Here is a 20862-nt window from a genome sequence, read left to right on the forward strand (position 1 = left end):
TGACTGGTGTTTTATTGTGTTATAATATATGACATAATCAGTATGTTGGGATACACAAATCATGTTGACTGGTGTTTTATTGTGTTATAATTTGTAACATAAACAGTGTATTTGGATACACAAACCAGGTTGACTGGTGTTTTATTGTGTTATAATATATGACATAATCAGTATGTTGGGATACACAAATCATATTGACTGGTGTTTTATTGTGTTATAATTTGTAACATAAACAGTGTATTTGGATACACAAACCAGGTTGACTAGTGTTTTATTATGTAATAATTTGTATCATAAACAGTATATTTGGATACACAAACCAGGTTGACTGGTGTTTTATTGTGTTATAATATATGACATAATCAGTATGTTGGGATACACAGATCATGTTGGCTGGTGTTTTATGGTGTTATTATCTGTAACATAAGCAGTATATTGGGATGTACAGACCATGTTGACTGGTGTTTTATTATGTTATAATCTGTAACATAAACGGTATATTTGGATACACAGACCATGTTGACTGGTGTTTTATTATGTTATAATCTGTAACATAAACGGTATATTTGGATACACAGACCATGTTGACTGGTGTTTTATTGTGTTATAATTTGTAACATAAACGGTATATTGGGATACACAAACCAGGTTGACTAGTATGTTTATTATTGTCTCCCAATGCTCAACTGCAAGAAAGTTATTTATATATTATTGTGTTTTTACAATATTTAATATACAATGCTGAATGTATAATTTTTATTTTTTATTGTTTTGTTATCTGTAATAAACAAAGTGGAAAGCCTAATATCCTTTTCATTATTTTATAATGTATAAAAAGTTCTATTTTTGTCGTTGTTTCTTAAGCTATGTGATGCAATGAAGTTAACTTATTTTCTTTGGAGAATTCAGAAAGGAGTCTCAGAATAACAGAAGGCTTGCCAGGAAAGGTTTTAAACGGCAAAATATAAATTAGTTTAATATTGACAGTGAATATGCTAAATTAAAGGACTAGATATAAGTGAAACGTAAAAGAAGTTTTATTTCAACACAATCAAAGTTTAAAGCAAATGTATTCTGCAGTGCATTCATTGAAGCACTTTGAATCTGTTTCAGTTACACTTCATCTAAACTCTCACGTATTTCAACTGTACCTTTACTAAAATAATGTTATGAAAGCATTAACTAAATCTGTGGGTTCATCAAAATAGTTGAGTCGGCATGATTATTAAGGACTAAAGGTCACTGACATCTCAAGAACCATGCTATTAAGGACTAAAGGTCACTGACACCTCTAGAACCATGCTATTAAGGACTAAAGGTCACTGACATCTTTTCAACCATGTTATTAAGAACTGGACCAAAATAGATATTAATAAGCAGGTGAAATTACCAGTAGTAATTCAACTTAATAAACAGTAACTTAAGTCACACAGAAAGTTACTGTTTGTTAAGTTGAATTACTACTGATAATTTCACCTACTTATTAATATCACTTTTGGTCCAGTCAAAATATTATTCACTGCTGCTTAGATAAACAACAGCCATTAATAGTATTCCTTTTAATATCTGCTGAATATTTATGTATCGAAACTGAAGATTCTCTGTGTCTTCAAATAATGCTTTACAGACCAGTAACCACAGATGAATCATTTATTTTCATTCATTTATTAAATTATATTTGTGTTCTCCAAGCAACTGATTTTCTTAGATGTCAATTTCATATTCATTCAATCGACACACATGTATTTATTCATGCACATATATTGCCTTATTCATATATATCTTAATATTATAGCTTGTCACGTATAGTTGTGGCTTTGAATGAATCTCCCCTGTTTTTTTCATGGGAACCCACACAAGCTCTTCCAGTAAATGTGTCTCGGATGGTGCCTCTGAGAAATTAAACTCAACAGATTTTATTGGCATCACAAACTAGATAATTACAAGCAGATTGAAGTTGAACAAACTTTTTGTTTGAAATTATTTCAAATAGGATTAATATTAATGCTGTCACTAAAACATATATCAATTCACACTCAGAAAAAATCTAGATGAAATGATATATTATGCAGTAAAATACATTCATTATCATAGATGGCCACCAAAATCAGTAACTGAACTAAAAAGACATGTATCATTAGCACCATAAGTTATTGTTTTGTTTTTCGAATTTTGCGCAAAGCTACACGAGGGCTATCTGTTACAGCCGTCCCTAATTTAGCAATGTAAGACTAGAGGGAAGAAAGCTAGTCATCCCTACCCACCGCCAACTCTTGGGCTATTATTTTACCAACGAATAGTGGGATTGACCGTCACATTATAACGCCCCCACGGCTGAAAGGGCGAGCATGTTTGGTGCGACCGGGATTCGAACCCACGATCCTCGGATTACGAGTCGAACGCCTCAACCACCTGCCCATACCGGGCTCATTGTAATTTGACAAAATCACTTAACATCAGTTGACATCACAGAAAAATAAATACAGGCAGTTCCAGTGAAACTAAAAATTTTCCACTCAGAACCGTAACAACTTGATTCATAGTATCTGCCACACGAAGAGGAGTCATATACTTGAAGTATACGGTTGGTTAGTTTAGTGAGCTTTGTGCAGCCTGCTATACAGAGTTTATGTCGCTACTTAGTTATATATACAGCTTTTGGATGGAATTGAACTTCAGAAAATCTCTTGAAAGTTCGGAAAATTAAGACTGCAACGAACTTTGAATCTAATTTTCTAATTCCTGGCATTAATAAAAGCTCAAGATATATTCAGCACATCATTTACTTACACCAACCATCCTAAACGTCTCATAAACTGAGAAGCAGTCTCTTGATATTTTGTGGATCTCTATTCATACTCGATAGTTTTTATTGTAAGGCAAGGGTTACAGTGAGCTTTGAGTCCAATAAGCTTTCTTGTCAATAAACCTAACTTTGTAAAAAATCGACTGGTAACAAATGGTTGTGGCATGTCAACGTGCCTTATATACCTTAGCCATGCCATGTGAATAAGGTGCCTCATATATCAACTGACCAATCTGTTTCTGTATGAGACAAAGTCTACCTAACCACAGCCAAGCTTTTTCCATGCAACTGACGTATACCAAAACTACATCCAGTTTCCATGTTGGTACTTCTTTTCCTTGACTCTTTTATTATAACATCTTTTTTTGCCATATGGTTATTTCCATATCTACTGATATGCGTATTTATGCATCTTTGTGAATCAAGGCCTTAACCAGACCAAATAATATTTTTAATATTGTGGTATTTTTCTTGAAGGAAGGATCCTACATTATATTCACAGAAACTAGTATTTTTCAACAAACATGAGCATGCTTGGCAAACAACCAGATAGCCGTAGTTACTTTGTCCACTGTGCCATCATGACAAACATGAGCATGCTTAGCAAACAACCAGACAGCTGTTGTTACTTTGTCCACTGTGCCATCATGACAAACATAAGCATGCTTGGCATAACAACCAGACAGCCATTGTTACTTTGTCCAGTGTGCCATCATCTGCTGCATGTGTTGTTCCATTTAATTTGACAGGTAATAATAAACTGTGCAAAGATCCATTTGATAGTTTGTATAACTAACTGTGACAAACCATTAGACTGGGTGGGGGATAATAAGGTGATGCACTTATCTCAACTACATCAACTCTTTACACAAACTCATAGATCAACTGGCTATATAAATTAACTTACAGACCAAAGTAAATTTCCTCACATGAGTCAAATACGGTTATCACGTGCTATGCAAACCTTGCAGCATTGGACCGCATTGAAGTACTTCAGCCCACCTAGCTGATTAATCACTAACAACCAGCAAATAATGATTATAGTCTTCTGTCTAGGCTTATATTTTCGTTTTGAGAAATACACCATACAGTGTTCACACTACTACTCAACATTTTGACTCGAATGTGAGAGTGAAATACAAGTGTGAGTAAAATTTTTGTAGCTTTCGATCCTTGATTTATACAAGGTTTAACAACCTTGCTTCAGATATCTGAGGAACACTAATGACTAGAATATTACTTTTCGACTGTGCTAACATGACCATGTGGTCTATAACTACAGTATCTATTCATTATTAGCATCTACTAATAAATGGCTAAAGTTTGATATGACAGAAATAGAATTGTTCTTCACATGATATCCTAAGTTGGGATGTTCAAGCAAGCAGTAAAAAAGTCCATTTGTGTTTCCGTGTTGTAAGTTCAGTCTGTGCAGAAAAAAATGTATCACATTCCTGGAATATTGCTAGCCAATGTGCAAGATTTTCATCTGTATATTGAAAGTTTATAGGTCATTTTGTTGATGTGTGATCTACACAAAGAGCAATCATTTCAACATGTAGGAGAGCTTGGTGGTATTTGATAAAAAACACCACTGCAAGCATTTGTTTTTTAATCCTGCATATCATTAGCATATCCTATCACACACTTCACTCTACCTATGGTAATACTGTCCTTAGTCCACTGTTGTTAATATACCAGCATTGGAGTTCTTATTAAAGTAATATATATTAATAAAATATTTTTTGAAAGCTGATATACAAATTTGGAAAAAAAATCACTGTAAAACTCCAGTAATGAATACATTCTTGGTACTCCAGGGAAGCCCATAAAACTATTATTTAATCATACATGGATTTCTAGTGTCTAAGTGATAGTGAGTTAGTTCTGTTTGACTTCGTCAGCTATTTATTGTTACATTATTATGTTACATAATAATGTTACATTATTATGTTACATTGGGTATAAACATGGCAAAGGCTAAAAGGTTAACAGAGTTTGAACGTGGCAGAATTGTCGAGCTGCAAAAGCAAAGTCTTTCTCAACGTGCCATTGCTGGTGAGATTGGGCGTAGTAAAACTGCTGTTGCAAATTTCTTAAAAGACCCTGAGGGATACGGAACGAGTATTTCAAGTGGTCGGCCCAAGAAAATTTAGCCGACGTTGAGCAGGAGGATTCGACGGGTTGTTCGGCAAGACACCAGCCGATCGTCGAACCAGGTTAAGGCCCTTACAGACGCAGAATGCAGCTCAAGAACGATAAGACGGCATCTACGAGAGAAAGGCTTAAAAAACCGTAAACGTCTTCAAAGGCCCCGCCTCCTTCCACACCACGAAACAGCTCGGTTAAACTTTGTTGAGAAGCACCAAACATGGAACGTAGAAAAATGGACGAAGGTTTTGTTCGCTGATGAGAAAAACATTTAACCTGTATGGTCCAGATGGCTTCCAACGTTACTGGCACGATAAGGATATCCCATCGGAGACATTTTTTACACGACACAGTGGAGGAGGTTCCATCATGATCAGGGGTGCTTTCTCCTTTCATGGAACAATGGAGCTTCATGTTATACAGGAGCGTTAAACAGCGACTGGCTACATTGACATGTTAGAGAGAGCATCCTTATTGACTGAAGGCCCTCGCTTGTGTGGAAATGAATGGATTATATCATTACGTTAAATATCTCCAACACTCTAGAACTCATCTGTAGTATTTGTTTGTTTGTTTAAAGATAAGCACAAGGCAACAAAATAGGCTATTTGTGCTTCACCCACTACGGGTATCTAAATCCATATTCTAGCGTTGGAGTCAACAAATATCCCATTGTGCCACTGGAGGACATGTCTGTAATAAACCATGGAACAACAATTGCGTAAACACAGGTACTGTGTCTCCCTCTGTAATATACGCTTGTGCAGTCTATGGTTCTTGGATCCAGTCCAGCTGGCATTAAATCACTTTCCCTTAAAACCGTAGTTCACTACTTGCATGGGCAAAACTAAACAATAATTTCTACATTACATTTATCACTAGGATGCTGACGCCAGACCCTGGTTGAAAATGACTATCTTTATCTTGTTGCTCACTTTTCCTAAACATAATTGAAATTATGCCTTTCTAGCCATGTCTAGTCTATCAGTATGTGTTAACTGATTAGAGTGGTGGCTTCACGTGAACTATCTTATATAGGAAAAAAACCCTGACAATTTCTTTATTAACGAGTAACGATTTTTTTAACCCTTGTATTTTCACAGACATATACTACGCCTCACCTAATTCTCAAGGAGATGGACTGAGTACTAAACCTTTCAGGGTAAGCTACCTGCTACAGTAACCCCCAAGGTAGTGTACTGAGCACTAAACCTTTCAGTGTAAGTTACCTGCTACAGTCCCCAAGGTAGTGTACTGAGCACTAAACCTTTCAGTGTACGTTACCTGCTACAGTCCTCCAAGGTAGTGTACTGAGCACTAAACCTTTCAGTGTAAGCTACCTGCTACAGTAACCCCCAAGGTAGTGTACTGAGCACTAAGCCTTTCAGTGTAAGCTACCTGCTACAGTCCCCAAGGTAGTGTTAAGACTCCACTATGACATTATTAATTTTACATAATGGAAGTAGCAGTAGCTACAGCTCACTGTCAACCCTCCTGCTATTGCTATGCAATCAGTAAAACCTTGCATGGCAAGGTATAAGCAGTTCACTGTAAAGAATTCTGCTTTACCCACCCATAAGAAATGTGACATCGGGAGAATGTGTAATAAATTTGTTGTGGATAAGATTATCAATGATAATATCCTCATGATGATTTAATACCATTGTAAGGTATGCCTTAAAATGCAACTGGTTCAGAGTTGTCATAAAATCTACCACGTTCTCTGAAGGATCCCTTTTTCAAGCCTTGAACTCGGCCTTATCCACAGCTTGGTTTGGAGCATTAGTGCAACTTTGCTCTTACTGTATTCCAGTTCCATATCTGTGTCTTGTTTGTATGTTGGATAACATCAAAGTTTAACAATCCAAACTCATGGTCAGTTATTGTATAACTTGTTTCATATTCCATCAATTCCAGGAAGTAACCAGTCTGGTTGCTTGGTTGTTTGGCGTTTAAAAGTAAATTTATTAAAATACATAAAAAGGAATTATGTGAAAACAAAACAGAGTCCAATTTTTGAATTAAGAATTTAAATAGAATTTAAAAGGCCAATGGCCCTTAAAAATTTAAAAACATAACTGGGGTGGACAGTGTCACCATAGCAATGACATTGTCCAATGCCAAAGGTGATCCCATGGTAAAAATGATGCCGTCGCTTACGGTTGTAACGACGAAATAACAGTAAAATGTGGGTTATTGTGATTTGAGTGTCACACAGACCACACATTGGTCCATCAGTTCCAGATAAAGGAAAACGATGAATTAAAAACTGTGACCAATGCGTAGCCTACCCGGAACAACATACGACTTCTAAATCTTATGGAAGCAAGAGACCTAAAATCCAATAAAATGTTTCATCTGGAAGAGCTTGTAATCACGTTTCTCACTTCAAGTCAACTGCCAACTGGCGTGGAGCCGCGTCTTGAACACAGGACCGTAGTCCATGTATGGGACAGGCAAAGCTGTGATAGCACCAAAGCAGACAGATTTCAGGTGGTGTTAGTGAGCTCACCCCGCACATATCAACATGACTCGGTATTCAGAAGAACTGGATAGAAATGGATGATGAAATCAAACGAGCCAGTCAGTTTTGAATATTGACGAGAAAAGAGAGAGAATTAGTGTGAAACAATCCCAGGGCCAGTGGAGAACAAAGCAAATAATTATTATGAATAATACAGTTCGTGTGCTGCATAGCTTGTATGTGACCCAGGGCAAGTGAAATGACCTACAGTTTGGCAGTGAACACAGAAACTGTAGAGGGGATTCTGCATATAATCAACGAACCACAACAAACAATGGCAGAGCCCACAGAGTTACCTGGTTTCGAACCATCCTTATAAATGGGAATGGAAGGATGGTTCAAAAGACGTTCAGCAAATAGAAGATGGTGCTTTCAATCAGGAGTATTTGCCTTCTTAAAATTACTCAAAGAAATGTCACATTTGGTGATGGCAATAAGCCATGGTGGGATGAGCTTACCAGTGGAGACAGAAACGCCATTTAAGGACGGACATAATTCAGTCAACTGCACCTCGATATGAAGGTCAAAAGTGGCAATACAGACCATGTATTCTGAAAAAGGTCATCTTCAGGTTAACTTGAGAGAAGGACCTAAGAAGGTGGAAACGTTGTTCTCTGCTTTATTAGTAAAAGTGTTACTACCCATACCACACATCCTGAAATATATTTTTACTTCAAGTGGATTTCTCGTCATTACGAATTACAAGGGCACGATAGATTTTTAGCATAAAACGTCTATCTGCTACCCAAGAAGTGGAAGAGAGAATACAAAGAATGTTCAGTGTCCTTGTATACTTGACATGTTGCTGCTGGAAGCGTAGAATAAAGGTCAGCTCATGGTTAAAGATAAGCCTGTTGTTACCTTGGGGATCATACGAAGCACAGTTTTTTCGAGAAGAAGTTCGGGATCAGGGAGATTGGCAGAAAATGTGCATGCAGACTGTTTTAAAACGAGAAGAAGTGAAGCCGTTTGTTGTGGTCCACTTCACCAATCGATTGAGGGCAGACTGTAGCTGCCGCTCAACAAACCTCACGCTTGAAGATTGACACGAGATGTGGAAGTTGTTGACATAGAGACTGCTTGCTAATGTAAGCAAAGTTGTCCACTAATGACATTAATCTTTATAATGAAAAGCTTAACACTCAAGACACAGAGCTGAGGGACTGCAAGTCATTTTGGGAAAGAATGAAATGTCAAACCCACAAGGACTTGGAATCGCCGGTCTATTAAAATTGTTTAATAAAAATGGGCAAATAGCCACGTCACCCGTATGAGTACAGATCTTGCAGGATGCTATATTTCCTTGTAGTATCATAAGCTTTCTAAAGGTAAAAATACAGAAACAAGATGCTGTCGTTTGGAAAAGGCTTCCCTGATTGACGTTTCAAGCCGAATCAAGTATTCCGTGGTGGAGTGCTGCCATCAGAATTCACACTGGGTGAGCGAGAAGGAACCAAACAAGACAAACATTAACCATCTTCTCTAAGGTCTTACAGAAACAGCTCGTCAAAGCAATTAGACGGTAGTTTGAAGGAATCTTGGGATCCTTCCCAGGCTGAGAAAAACGGAAAACAATAACATGGTGCTAAGCATCAAGGAAAAGATTCTCCTGCCATATCCGGTTAAAAAACCCCAGAGGAATAGCAAGAGAGGCAGGAGAAAGGTGGCGCATCATCTTATAGTAAATATCATCAGGTCTCATTGATGAAGAGTAACCTTGAGTTCTACAAGTGTAAAGGTGGGATTTTAGTTATAGAGACGATCAGCCCAAAAGGAAAGAGGTGATCGCTCTGCCCTAGTCTTGATGCCCAAGAAAATGGTTGATGAGACAGAAGTGCTAGATGTAGGAGAAAAGCTTTTGCTGAGAGTATTGACGATGCTTTGAACATCAGCAACTTTCTAGACACCGGAGATCAAGACTGAAAGGGAGGCGGAAGACCTTATAAATCTTGTCCCATATGATTATGGAACTGGTGGTAAAAGGGATTCTAATTTCGAACTTAATTCAAGATTCCTTCCGGCTTTGACACTCACCTGCCGAGCACGTGCATGATCCTGCTGAATAGTGATGTGGTTTGAAAATGTGGTATACCTACAGAAGATATCCTAGGCCCATTTTTATGCCTTCAGTGCCAAGTGGCAGGCAGGATTCCACCATGGACGAGAATACTGTTAAAAATAGCGAGATTTTAGGAACAGTTTGAGAAGCAGTCTGGACATTACGGTCAGGACAATACAGTCAGTTGCTGCTGCTACACAGTCGTCTGTTGATGGTTTGCACACGATAGTAGTTTCAAGAGAGCAGTGACAGAGGGGCATTTCGCCTGGTTCAATTTTCACGGTGGCATGCAGGTAGGTTGACATCGACCATGAGTAGTCTCCCTCAATATGATAGGAAGATTAACACTGCTCCATGGGTCAAGAGAAATGAAAGAAAAGTGAAGAGGAGTAGATAGAAAGATGAATAGCAATAAGAGATTGACAAAGTGCATAAAATAGGTATAATAACAAGTACTGAAGAGAGTTGTGATCAAAGAGCATATACTCTTAATGGAACGACCCCACCCCTGAATATCAGCACCACTGCAGAAGAGATTATGTCCATTAAAATCCTCCAGGATTAAAGAGGGAGATTGTAGCTGTAACTGCTCAATGGGGTACCAAGGTCTGACTGATGATAGAACTCTTCAGGAGCCAGGCATATAGAACAAATAATGATAGTACAGTCCAAGGAGCTCTTTAGGAGCCAGGCATAGAGAACAAATAATGATAGTACAGCCCAAGGAGCTCTTCAGGAACCAGGCATAGAGAACAAATAATGATAGTACAGCCCAAGGAGCTCTTCAGGAGCCAGGCATAGGGAACACATAATGATAGTACAGTCCAAGGAGCTCTTTAGGAGCCAGGCATAGAGAACAAATAATGAGAGTACAGCCCAAGGAAGCATAGATGGCTGCAACCTCCGAGGGTATGTCGAGTGACAAAGACAGAGTGGACACATGCTGACCAACCAGTAGCGACACCCTTTCTTGTACCCGTCCATCACATAACCTGTCATTTCTACACAAAAGAAACTGCCGACAGGTGACTGCATCGGCAGGTTTCAGAAATGTTTCCTGTAGGAAAAGACACACAGGATGGTAAGAATCAATAGAATCAATTAGCGCTTTGACATCATCCAAATTAGAAGGAAAATCTAGACAGTTCCACTGTATTAAAGTAGCCAAAGTGGAGAATTTGACTGAGAGCCCTTCTGTTTTGACTACGCCAATTCTCTTTACAAGAAGGTCTATCGACATCCGTGGATCATGCCGTGGGTCGTGTGGGCAGGTCTCCGTTGGTAGATGAAGATTCCAGTGACTGAGAGCATGAATGAATAACACTATGTAACACAAATTGTGTTCCTGGATAGTATGTGTTATTTCTTAAGTGCTTATATTGTAAAAGTACAGAAAATGTCCATTATTCCCTTCAAACTTTGCTTTTACGACCTGGATAATAAAATTTAGAAATTAATCTATTTTTCATGTAAATACGGGCAAATTTGCTCATTCTAATTTACATAAGGTCTGAATAAAACAACATATGAATCAAGATTTACATGTATTTATACTAAAGTTATACAAAAATGTTTAGAAGTGAGTAGTGTTTCGAAATTTGCTACTGTAATTTAAATCACTTTCACGTATCAGCCACCAAATATAGTCTCCCATCATGTTTTCGTTATACGCTCCTTGTCTATATCTTGGTGGAAGTACTCGCCTTGCTCCTCTGAGTATGCTTTCATGTTCTCATTGAATTTATCAAGATGAGCATCAAGGATATGGACTTTCAAGGACATCCTGTAGCCCGTTTTGGCGTAGTACTTCACCAGAGCCTCAACCAGTTCCACATAATTTTCGGCCTTATGATTACCCAAGAAGCCTCGAGCCACTACGACAAAGCTGCTCCAACCTTTTTCTCCTTCCTACTGAGCTGCTTTGGGAATTCTGTGCATTCCAGGATCTTCTTTATTTCTTCTCCAACGAAGACATCAGTTTTGATCTTTGCCTCAGACAGCTTAGGGAAGAAGTCTCGTAGGTACTTGAAGGCTGCAGACTCCTTATCAAGAGCTGTGACAAATTGTTTCATAAGACACAATTTTATGTGCAATGGTGGGGAAAACACCTTCTGGAGGTCCACTAATGGCTCACACTTAACATTGTACCTCCCCACAGAGAACTCGGTCCGTTGTAGCCATTGCTTCCTGGTGTAGTGCTCTGCGGTGTTCCTGTTGTCTCAAAGACAAAGATTACAGGGAAACTTGGTAAGGCTTTCCTCGAGACCCATCAGCAATGTCACAATTTCGAAGTCTCCGATAACTTCTCAGTCAAACTCAGCATACTTCAAGGTTTCTAGCAAAGTCTTGACGCTCTTTGAGGTGCACCGAATCAGCCAGGGGAAGAGATGGATACTTATTCCCATTATGGAGCAGCACAGCTTTGAGACTTCTCGATGAGCTATCAATGAAGAGGAATCACTCGTTCGGGTTACAAGCAATTACAATTGTCTTGCACAGACCGGATACATTGTGGCAGAAGCAGAGCCCATATTGACGAGTGAAGAAGCTTGAAAATGTTGGTGACACTTTCTCTGATTTGCGACTTGCACTTGAAAATTCTTGTCAGTTCCACAAATTTCTAGAAATTTCTTGAAGATTCTTGTAAGTTCGAGAAAATTCCCTGTCAGCTACTCAGCACTGAATCTACCTGGAATGTTCTGGAAAATGGGTAAATTTGAAAACTTCATTACCCAGGTCACAAAAGCAAAGTTTGAAGAATAAAATAGGTCTTTTCCATTTACTTCAGGCATAAGCAATTGGAAAAACATTTTCTGCCTAGGAACAAGAAAAAGTAAAAATTTTGTTACATAGTGTAATGGTTCTGCACCTCAGCGCTGAAGAAGAAAATGGACCCGAAGAACGTCAGAAGCCAGAACTGAAGGAAGTGGATTCGAGAGCTACTGGAAGAAATGGTGAGGATAAAAATAGATATTGACGTTGACTTCTCAACTCTCTTAACCATGGACGGCAAAATATTCTGAACGTGGTTTGCAAACTACTCTGTTGGAGATACAGAGATATCTGTTTGCACTCCAACAGTAGAACAGAGTGCAGCAGCATATGTCCGAAATAGAGTGGTGGACAGCAACTTTCGAGTATCGGATTAAGAAATGTTGTGAACCATTATCATACACTGTACCTTTTTTTCCTCCACCCACCTAGGGCAAGAATGAAAGTAAGAGCGGTGAGATCCACTACAATTAGCATAATGAGGGTCCATTTCACATTCGTAGGCATCATGGTTCTTGACATTACAATGAGTACACGCCAAGAAACCATGACATGATGTCTTTCAATAGCTGAATCACTGACATTAGAGACATCTGAGAGGGTTCGGAATATATGGCCACACCTTGAAATTCAGATAACCCGTCTTGATGGTGGCAGGTGGATGTGGTGATGTAAAGGACACTGGATGGCATGATAATTCCATTTTTATGAGTGAACATACGCCTCTCTGCGAAACTCCTTGGGTGTAGAAACCAACAAGGATTTTTGACGTGCGGATGTTCTTCATATCCCATTCAACAATAACTCGTGATGAATTCAAAGTATTATAGGGAGTAACCTCAATGGGTGTATCTCCAATGGCCTTTGAATACAAGAGCAGTGCACTCTGTTTTGGAGTGGAGGTTTCCACCTAGATGTTCCAAAAACGAAGCATTTTGACTGACTTTGGAGAGCCATCAAGCCTCTTTACTTCCTTCTGAATAAAAAGAGGACATTTGTTCACAAGATTTGTCTCGTAAAGAATGTAATATTAGAAAATGAGTACAGGTGTTGAAGAAGTTGAAAGTTGTTGTTCAGAATCTTTAGGATGTTGTCCTTTACCAATGATCTGTTATTTTATTATTTTATTTTTATTTTTGATTAGGGGATCCATAAGAAAGAAATAATATTTCAATATCCACTGATCCCACCCAGCATGGAGTCCTACGACGAAATGCACTATAATGGTAAACTAGGACATAGCAAAAATGCTAGGGTTTCATGAGCACTACATCTAAACACAGGCATCAAACACAATGTCCACAACACCCACTGAGAACGCTCAACACTAGTACGTGGTTGACCTTAGCCCAAAAAGACCACCTAGTCGACCTTGGGGGCCACCACAAGACTTCTTGTCTACAGGAATGCAAGACCAAAGTGATATTTTGGGGTTCGATCCTTCAACCATCAAGATCCTCTCTTCCTCTTCACGGGTCACCACGCACGGCAAACAACTGAGTGGATGTTCAGTTTCCATAGGAGGTAAACTGAAAACACAGGAATCCACATCGAGGGTGTAACCAGTCTGAAACACTTCAGGAAGTGATCCAGATCCTCTTATTGGACACTCTTAAATGTATGGAGTATTATTTGTTTCACTTAAAATCAATTTCAAGAGGTTTTCATAAACCTCTCACTCGCGAACTCTTAACCAACAGTAGGCTGAAATGTTCCATACGTTCAGAGAAATATTATACTGATGCTCTTAGGATGCAGTAGTCCATAGATGCTATGATCCACAAATCACAATTGCAGTATTGTTTTTTAAAAAAAGGGAGGCTAAAAACCGCTCATGAATCACTACCTTCTCCAAAATTTGTTTACTTTTTATATATTCTTAAGAGTCTTGTCCAGTGTACTTGCCTAATCATGGGTGGCACTGAATACAAGTAGAGTTAGACAATTTTTATACACAGTCCTACAAAGTTTCATGTCATCTTGGACCAAATAGAGAAAACAAAGCACTAATAACAATGATGACAATTCTTCTGAAGATGCTAGCGCTACTTCCTGACAGATGGGATCACTCTTACTTCAAAAATAATAACCACAGTGTCCCTGTGGAGTAACACAATATGCCAGTGGAAAACATCACGGTCTATTTCTGTACAGCATGTACTATTCTATGTTACAGGAATCTTTCCACGAGAAAGTGAATAATAGAATGATCTACTTCCATGAATAACTGAGGTGAGAGGAATTTGTCCAACATTTGTATCAAGTTTACAGATAACGTGTATAGAAATTTCGAGAAATTTACACATTAACTAATTATGTATATAATACATTAGGCCTGCATACAAACTGTAATACATACGTGTATATAGATATATATTTAAACACGATTAATTAGTTTGTTATTCATTGTGTTATAATCTGTAACATATAAAAAAAATAATTCTATAATTTGTTTTCACTATTTAAGTTTGTTTGTTTTGGAATTTCGCACAAAGCTACTCGAGAGCTATCTGTGCTAGCCGTCCCTAATTTAGCAGTGTAAGACTAGAGGGAAGGCAGCTAGTCATCACCACCCACCGCCAACTTTTGGGCTACTCTTTTACCAACGAATAGTGGGATTGACCGTAACATTATAACGTCCCCACGGCTGAAAGGGCGAGCATGTTTGGCGCAACCGGGATGCGAACCCGCAACCCTCAGATTACGAGTCGCACGCCTTAACACTATTTAAGAATCTGTGATACACTTAGTTTCTCCTTAATTCTAAAGTAACGCGTACAAAATAGACTGTGTGAACTTACATTGTTTAGTAACATACGATGTATGGAGCAGATTGTTTAGGTTTCCATAACATTTATTAAACATAGTTACCTGTTCTTAAACTTTTGTAGCTAATAAAATCGTGTTGTTTTTTCATTCGAAGTTAGACATTATCAATTCGTTAGATTGGTTTGGTTTGCATTTCGCGAAAAAAACTAAACCGCATCTGTCTGCTCTGGCTGCCTCTTATTGTCAGCGATAGACTTGATGGAAGGCAGCTAGTCAACATCACCCGTCGCCAACACTTTAGTTACTCTTTTACCAAAGAACGGTAGGATTGACCATCACAATATAACGCCCCCACCGCCGAAAGAGCGATCATGTTTGATGTGACGGGGATTCGAACCCAGAGCCTCAGTTTAGAAGTCGAGAGCCTTAACTACCAGGCCCGTATTATTAGACATCCAGGAAAATCACGAATACAAACAGCGGTAGAATACGTTATGAACTAAATATTTCGTTGGCTGTGAGACATTACATTTCCTCAGATTAAACATGTGTTCGTTTCTAGACTAGAATTGAAAACTATTAGTAGTAAAACAACCGAAAAAAACATTTTTACAAATTTTTGTAAGTAACCATCATTTTGTTCGATAAACCACAACCTGTGTAAGGATCAACATCAGTAGTTGCTTCTTGTGTGTTTATTTTCGGTCCGCCGTTAGTACAGCGGTAATTCGTCGGATTTAAAACGCTCAAATCATGGGTTCGATTCCTATCAGTGGACATAGCAGATAGCCCGATGTGACTTTCCTATAGGAAAAAACTCATTTTTGCGTGAAAGACAATAAATAATTAGTAAGCCTGACTCAAGTAATACAATAAAGAAGAAACCATGTTAAGGAACAATAAAACCAAGCTCGTGCTTGTCTTCTTGTCGTACACGTGATCCACAAATAATTGATTGATCTCTGGGTCTCCACATATAATTCTTTTACTGTTTATAGATCTCTGAAACAAGGCCACGTACACGTTGAACGACGACCATAACACCTTAAATCAAACCTTTGGAAGGTTAATGGTACATTCAATCTAAACCAGACGCTGAGGAGTTCGATTGCGTAATTTTTTTTTTAACTTTGTAAAAATATTTTTGTAGTTGGTGAACTGACAATAATTAATTCTGTTATTTATGAACCGTTGTTTCCATTACTGTAGTGAACGAAACAAAAAATATTACCAGAATAGAAACTAAGAATGAACGTCATCAAAACAGTCTTAATAAAGAGTTTACGTAAACTCCAATACAGAAACACGTAATTGCTACAAAACAGTTTCTTTTCGTCTTGAAATACAAGTTACCTATTTCCATTTTAAAGGGGCCCGACACGGCCAGGTGGTTAAGGCACTCGACCCGTCGTAATTTGAGGTTCGCGAGTTCAAATACCCCTCACACCAAACATGCTCACCCTTTCAGCCGCGGAAGCGTTATAATGTGACGATCAATCCCACTATTCGTTGGTAAAAGAGTTGGCGGTGGGTGGTGATGACTAATTGCCTTCCCTCTAGTCTTACACTACTAAATTAGGGACGGCTAGCGCAGATAGCTCTCGTGTAGCTTTGCGCGAAATTAAAACAAAAACAAAACAACAAAAACAAATAACCCATTGAATGAACAGTAATTTGGAAGGATTATGACGTTAAACACCGAGTTTCGATACGTGTGTTGGAAACAGTAAAGATACTCCATCGTGTGTTTTTGAACTTAACAACAAACAAACAAAAATAATAAAACGTAAATATCTCATGAGAAGTTATTAAAAACACTAGTTCCTCTGCAATATATTATGTAAGTTTTTGTCCATAAAGATCGAAGAATTGATATTGATAAAAACCTTCCTCATTGTTAGTTTCTCTCAGGAAACTAGTTTAAAACTAAAACATTCAGGTTACATCTTTGCTAGTTATAAGTTTATCTAAGGAAACTAGTTGAATAACTCATCTAGTTACACCGTAATTCTCAATGTTAGTTATAAGTTTAACATCATTTTTTCTTTAAGCCTTTAAATTTTGGAGAATTTTCACTTTTTGTGATAGGCACGACGAAAACAATTCTCATGGGAAATAAGCGAGAAAAATACTCTTCAGAAATCTCTCATATTCTAAAAGATCCAAAGTCTAGAAGAACGAATGCTTTAATAAATAGTGCAGCTTTATAATTTGTGGTAAACTTTTCTGACAAAATATTGGATCTCACGTAACACATTTTAGACCGTAATTTCTTCATAAAGTCATTGCAATGTTATGAACCAGGTTTCTATTTTAATATGTGAAAAGCTTAGACAGGAGAATAAATTTCCACTACAGATATACTTGTATTTCTCACAGATATTGCAATGATATAGGTCGTTTCTCTAAAACTCTTACCTGGAGGAATTATAGATCTTCTGTAATACATTACAGAATGGCTATTTTTTTTCCTACAGTCACTGTATGTAATGTCATAAACTCGGTTATAAAGTGTGAAACACTTACCCGATAGAATCCTAAGTCTTCCACAACACATTTCAATCTAGCAGTTCTCCCTACAGCCACCGTGATATTATAAACTGGCTCAAGGAATCTGGGATCAAATTCCATATCTGAAAATTTTACAGTATTTAAAATTTATTCTGCAATGTTAACAAACACTGATTTCATAAATAACATTATGCATACCCTTATTATGATTTGCTATAAAAGTTAAACTGACGTTTATCGATGTATTGTAAATAATTTGTTAATTATATTCTCTGTAATATAAAAAATATACATTTTCGTATATCCAAAAATAGAATTTTATTTTATTTTTAGCAAACATTATTTTACTATTTTGTCTTTTGTTGTTTGATTCTTGGATATTTATAGCCTGAGAATATCATCTGCTCAGTAATTATGATAAACACCAAATTATATTTTATGTCCATATTTAATCTTCTAAATCGTAATTATCTTAGGCTTACGGTGGTGCTCATATTGGGTATTTTCGTCCTATTTCGTTTCTTCCTCTTGCAGTATCGTGAGTGATGGTGAACTTATAGCTTCTTACAACAAAGCCCCCCGCTAGTACAGCGGTATGTCTACGGATTTACAATGCTAAAATCAGGGGGTTCGATACCCCTCGGTGGGCTCAGCAGATAGCCTGATATAGCTTTGCTATAAGAAAACACACAGAAGAGATATTTTGGCTCGGCATGGCCAAGCGTGTTAAGGCGTGCGACTCGTAACCTTAGGGTCGCGGGTTCGCATCCCCTTTGCGCCAAATATGCTCGCCCTTTCAGCCGTGGGGGCGTTATAATGTAATGGTCAATCCCACTATTCGTTGGTAAAAGAGTAGCCCAAGAGTTGGCGGTGGGTGGTGATGACTAGCTGCCTTCCCTTTAGTCTTACACTGCTAAATTAGGGACGGCTAGCACAGATAACCCTCGAGTAGCTTTGTGCGAAATTCAAAAACAAACAAACCATCTTACAACAAGACAAATCTACGTAAGATTTAAATAGCAACCATCTCAGTATAAAAAACAACAAATGTATATTAAAATGAAGGTATTCCTAGCATATATTGACTTTATTCGTGTGGTTTAAGATAAATAGACTGAGCAAGCGTTTTTCATATTCACACCTGGAATCAATTACAAGAGTAGAGATAACGTTATTATCATTTCTGGAAGTGCTGGATTTTATATGAAATTATCTGCGCGTATTACACAATCCATTGAAACGTTCGCATAGAAAAATGTGCTGTTAGGCACGTTCAAGTCAGTTTGTTTGTTTTTGAATTTCGCGCAAAGCTACTCGAGGGCTATCTGTGATAACTGTCCCTAATTTTACAGTGTAAGACCAGAAGGAAGGCAGCTACTCATCACCACCCACCGCCAACTTTTGGGCTACTCTTTTTACCAACGAATAGTGGGATTGACCGCACGTTATAACGCCCCCACGGCTGAAAGGGCAAGCATGTTTGGTGCAACGGAGATTCGAACCCGCGATCCTTAGATTACGAGTCGAACGCCTTAACCCACCTGACCATGACGGGCCGTTAAATTTAGTAGATGATACTAGAGATAATTTTAATTGGTCATTGTTGTACTTATATAACGGTCATTATTTAGAGATAAGTTTAGTCAGAACTAACTGCTGTACTACCTAATGGAAGGACAAGTAATTATAAAAATAAATAAAAATAAAAACGCCACAGTAGAAACTTGTTTAGTAATAAGCAATACATTTATAAGAATAATGAAGCACTGTTAACGCTGAAATATACAGTAACGCATCATATATTGTGAAAAACAATATCCACAATGCATTTTAGAGGTACCGTAGATAACCCGTACAATGAAGCATGTGATTAGCAATATTATATTAGATCAATATTCGATCGAACTGAGACGTCCGCTTTACAGTGAAGCTGCTGGTGACAACGGTGACAAATAGCGAAGGATTACTTGTAGCTGACATGTCGACGTCACGTTTTTTTTGCAGCCTCATCAAGACATGTCGCTATTGTTTTTAACGTTAAAACGATATTCTGTTCATCACTTTCTTTCGGCGTCGTCCCATGACAAATCACCGGCTTGACAAGGAACAAAATGAAGCGCTTATGCTGTTCGTGTTCGCTATTCATAGACAACATCAGTCAAAAGTTTTGTTGGAGTTGTCATAATTCTGTTAACTATATCAGGACTTGCACTTTAAAAGAAAAGCTGACATAAAATGCGTAGTAAATTAGTAAATACGTATTTCATTAAACTAAAACTTGCCACATTTGAAATCAGTTCTGCTCAGTTTATCAGGTGATTTGTTTAACTTCCAGCTTTTAAATGTTAAAGTTTGTTTGTTTGTAATTAAGCACTAAAGTGTGTAAGGAACTTTCTGTGTTCTGTCCATTACAGGTAACGGAACTATGTTTCTAGCATTGTGAGTCCATACACATACAGTCCAACATGGCCAAGTAGGTTAAGGCGCTATGATGTGACGGTCAATCCCACTATTCGTTGGCAAAAGAGTAGTCCAAGAGTTGGCGGTGGGTGGTGATGACTAGCTGCCTTCCCTCTAGTATTACACTGCTAAATTAGGGACGGCTAGCGCAGACAGCCTTCGTGTAGCTTTGCGCGAAATAAAAAACAAACAAACAAAACTTCCTCTTATACCCTAAAGCAATATAAATCTAAAAAAGCTATAGGTTTCACACATAAATACAACAGCAGATAATAATATGTAAAAATGTGAATTTAATAAACTGTAAGATCCTTATTGATGAGAAACTCTTTGTTAACCTGAAGGTGACCTATGAAGGTCGAAACGTTTTTCTCACACTATTCAATCTGAGATACAAACTATGAAACCCATAAATAAGTGCTCGAGTATTTGATTACATGTAAACAATCATAAATACCGCACACTTTATAATACAGAAATAAACACAGCAGTTTCTTGATACCAGAAACGGCCTGGCATGACCAAATGGTTAAGGCACTCCAGCCATTATCCGAGGGTTACGGGTTCGAATCCCCGTTACACCAACCACGCTCTCCCTTCCAGCCGTGGGGGGGCGTTATAATGTGACGGTCAATCACACTAGTCGTTGGTAAAAGAGTAGCTCCAGTGTTGACGGTTAGTGGCTCGTGACTAACTGCCTTTTCTTTCGTCTTACGCTGCTAAATTAGGGACGGCTATGGCAGATAGCCCTCATGTAGCTTTGCGAGAAATTCAAAACAAACAAAACACCAAAAAATAAACGACCTTATA

General features: G+C 38.0%; 1 protein-coding gene across 2 annotated transcripts in view; it reads right to left on the minus strand.

Moving 5' to 3' along the window:
- LOC143249866 (lachesin-like) overlaps positions 1–17712 on the minus strand; it is a 41928-nt gene extending 24216 nt beyond the window's left edge. For both annotated transcript variants that reach the window (XM_076500436.1, XM_076500434.1), the window contains exon 1: positions 17608–17712. In XM_076500436.1, the coding sequence (XP_076356551.1) occupies positions 17608–17712 (105 nt within the window). The remainder of the gene's footprint in view (positions 1–17607) is intronic.
- Positions 17713–20862: the final 3150 nt, after the last annotated feature.

This window comes from Tachypleus tridentatus, chromosome 4, assembly GCF_004210375.1.
Source record: "Tachypleus tridentatus isolate NWPU-2018 chromosome 4, ASM421037v1, whole genome shotgun sequence".
NCBI classification, from domain to species: domain Eukaryota; kingdom Metazoa; phylum Arthropoda; class Merostomata; order Xiphosura; family Limulidae; genus Tachypleus; species Tachypleus tridentatus.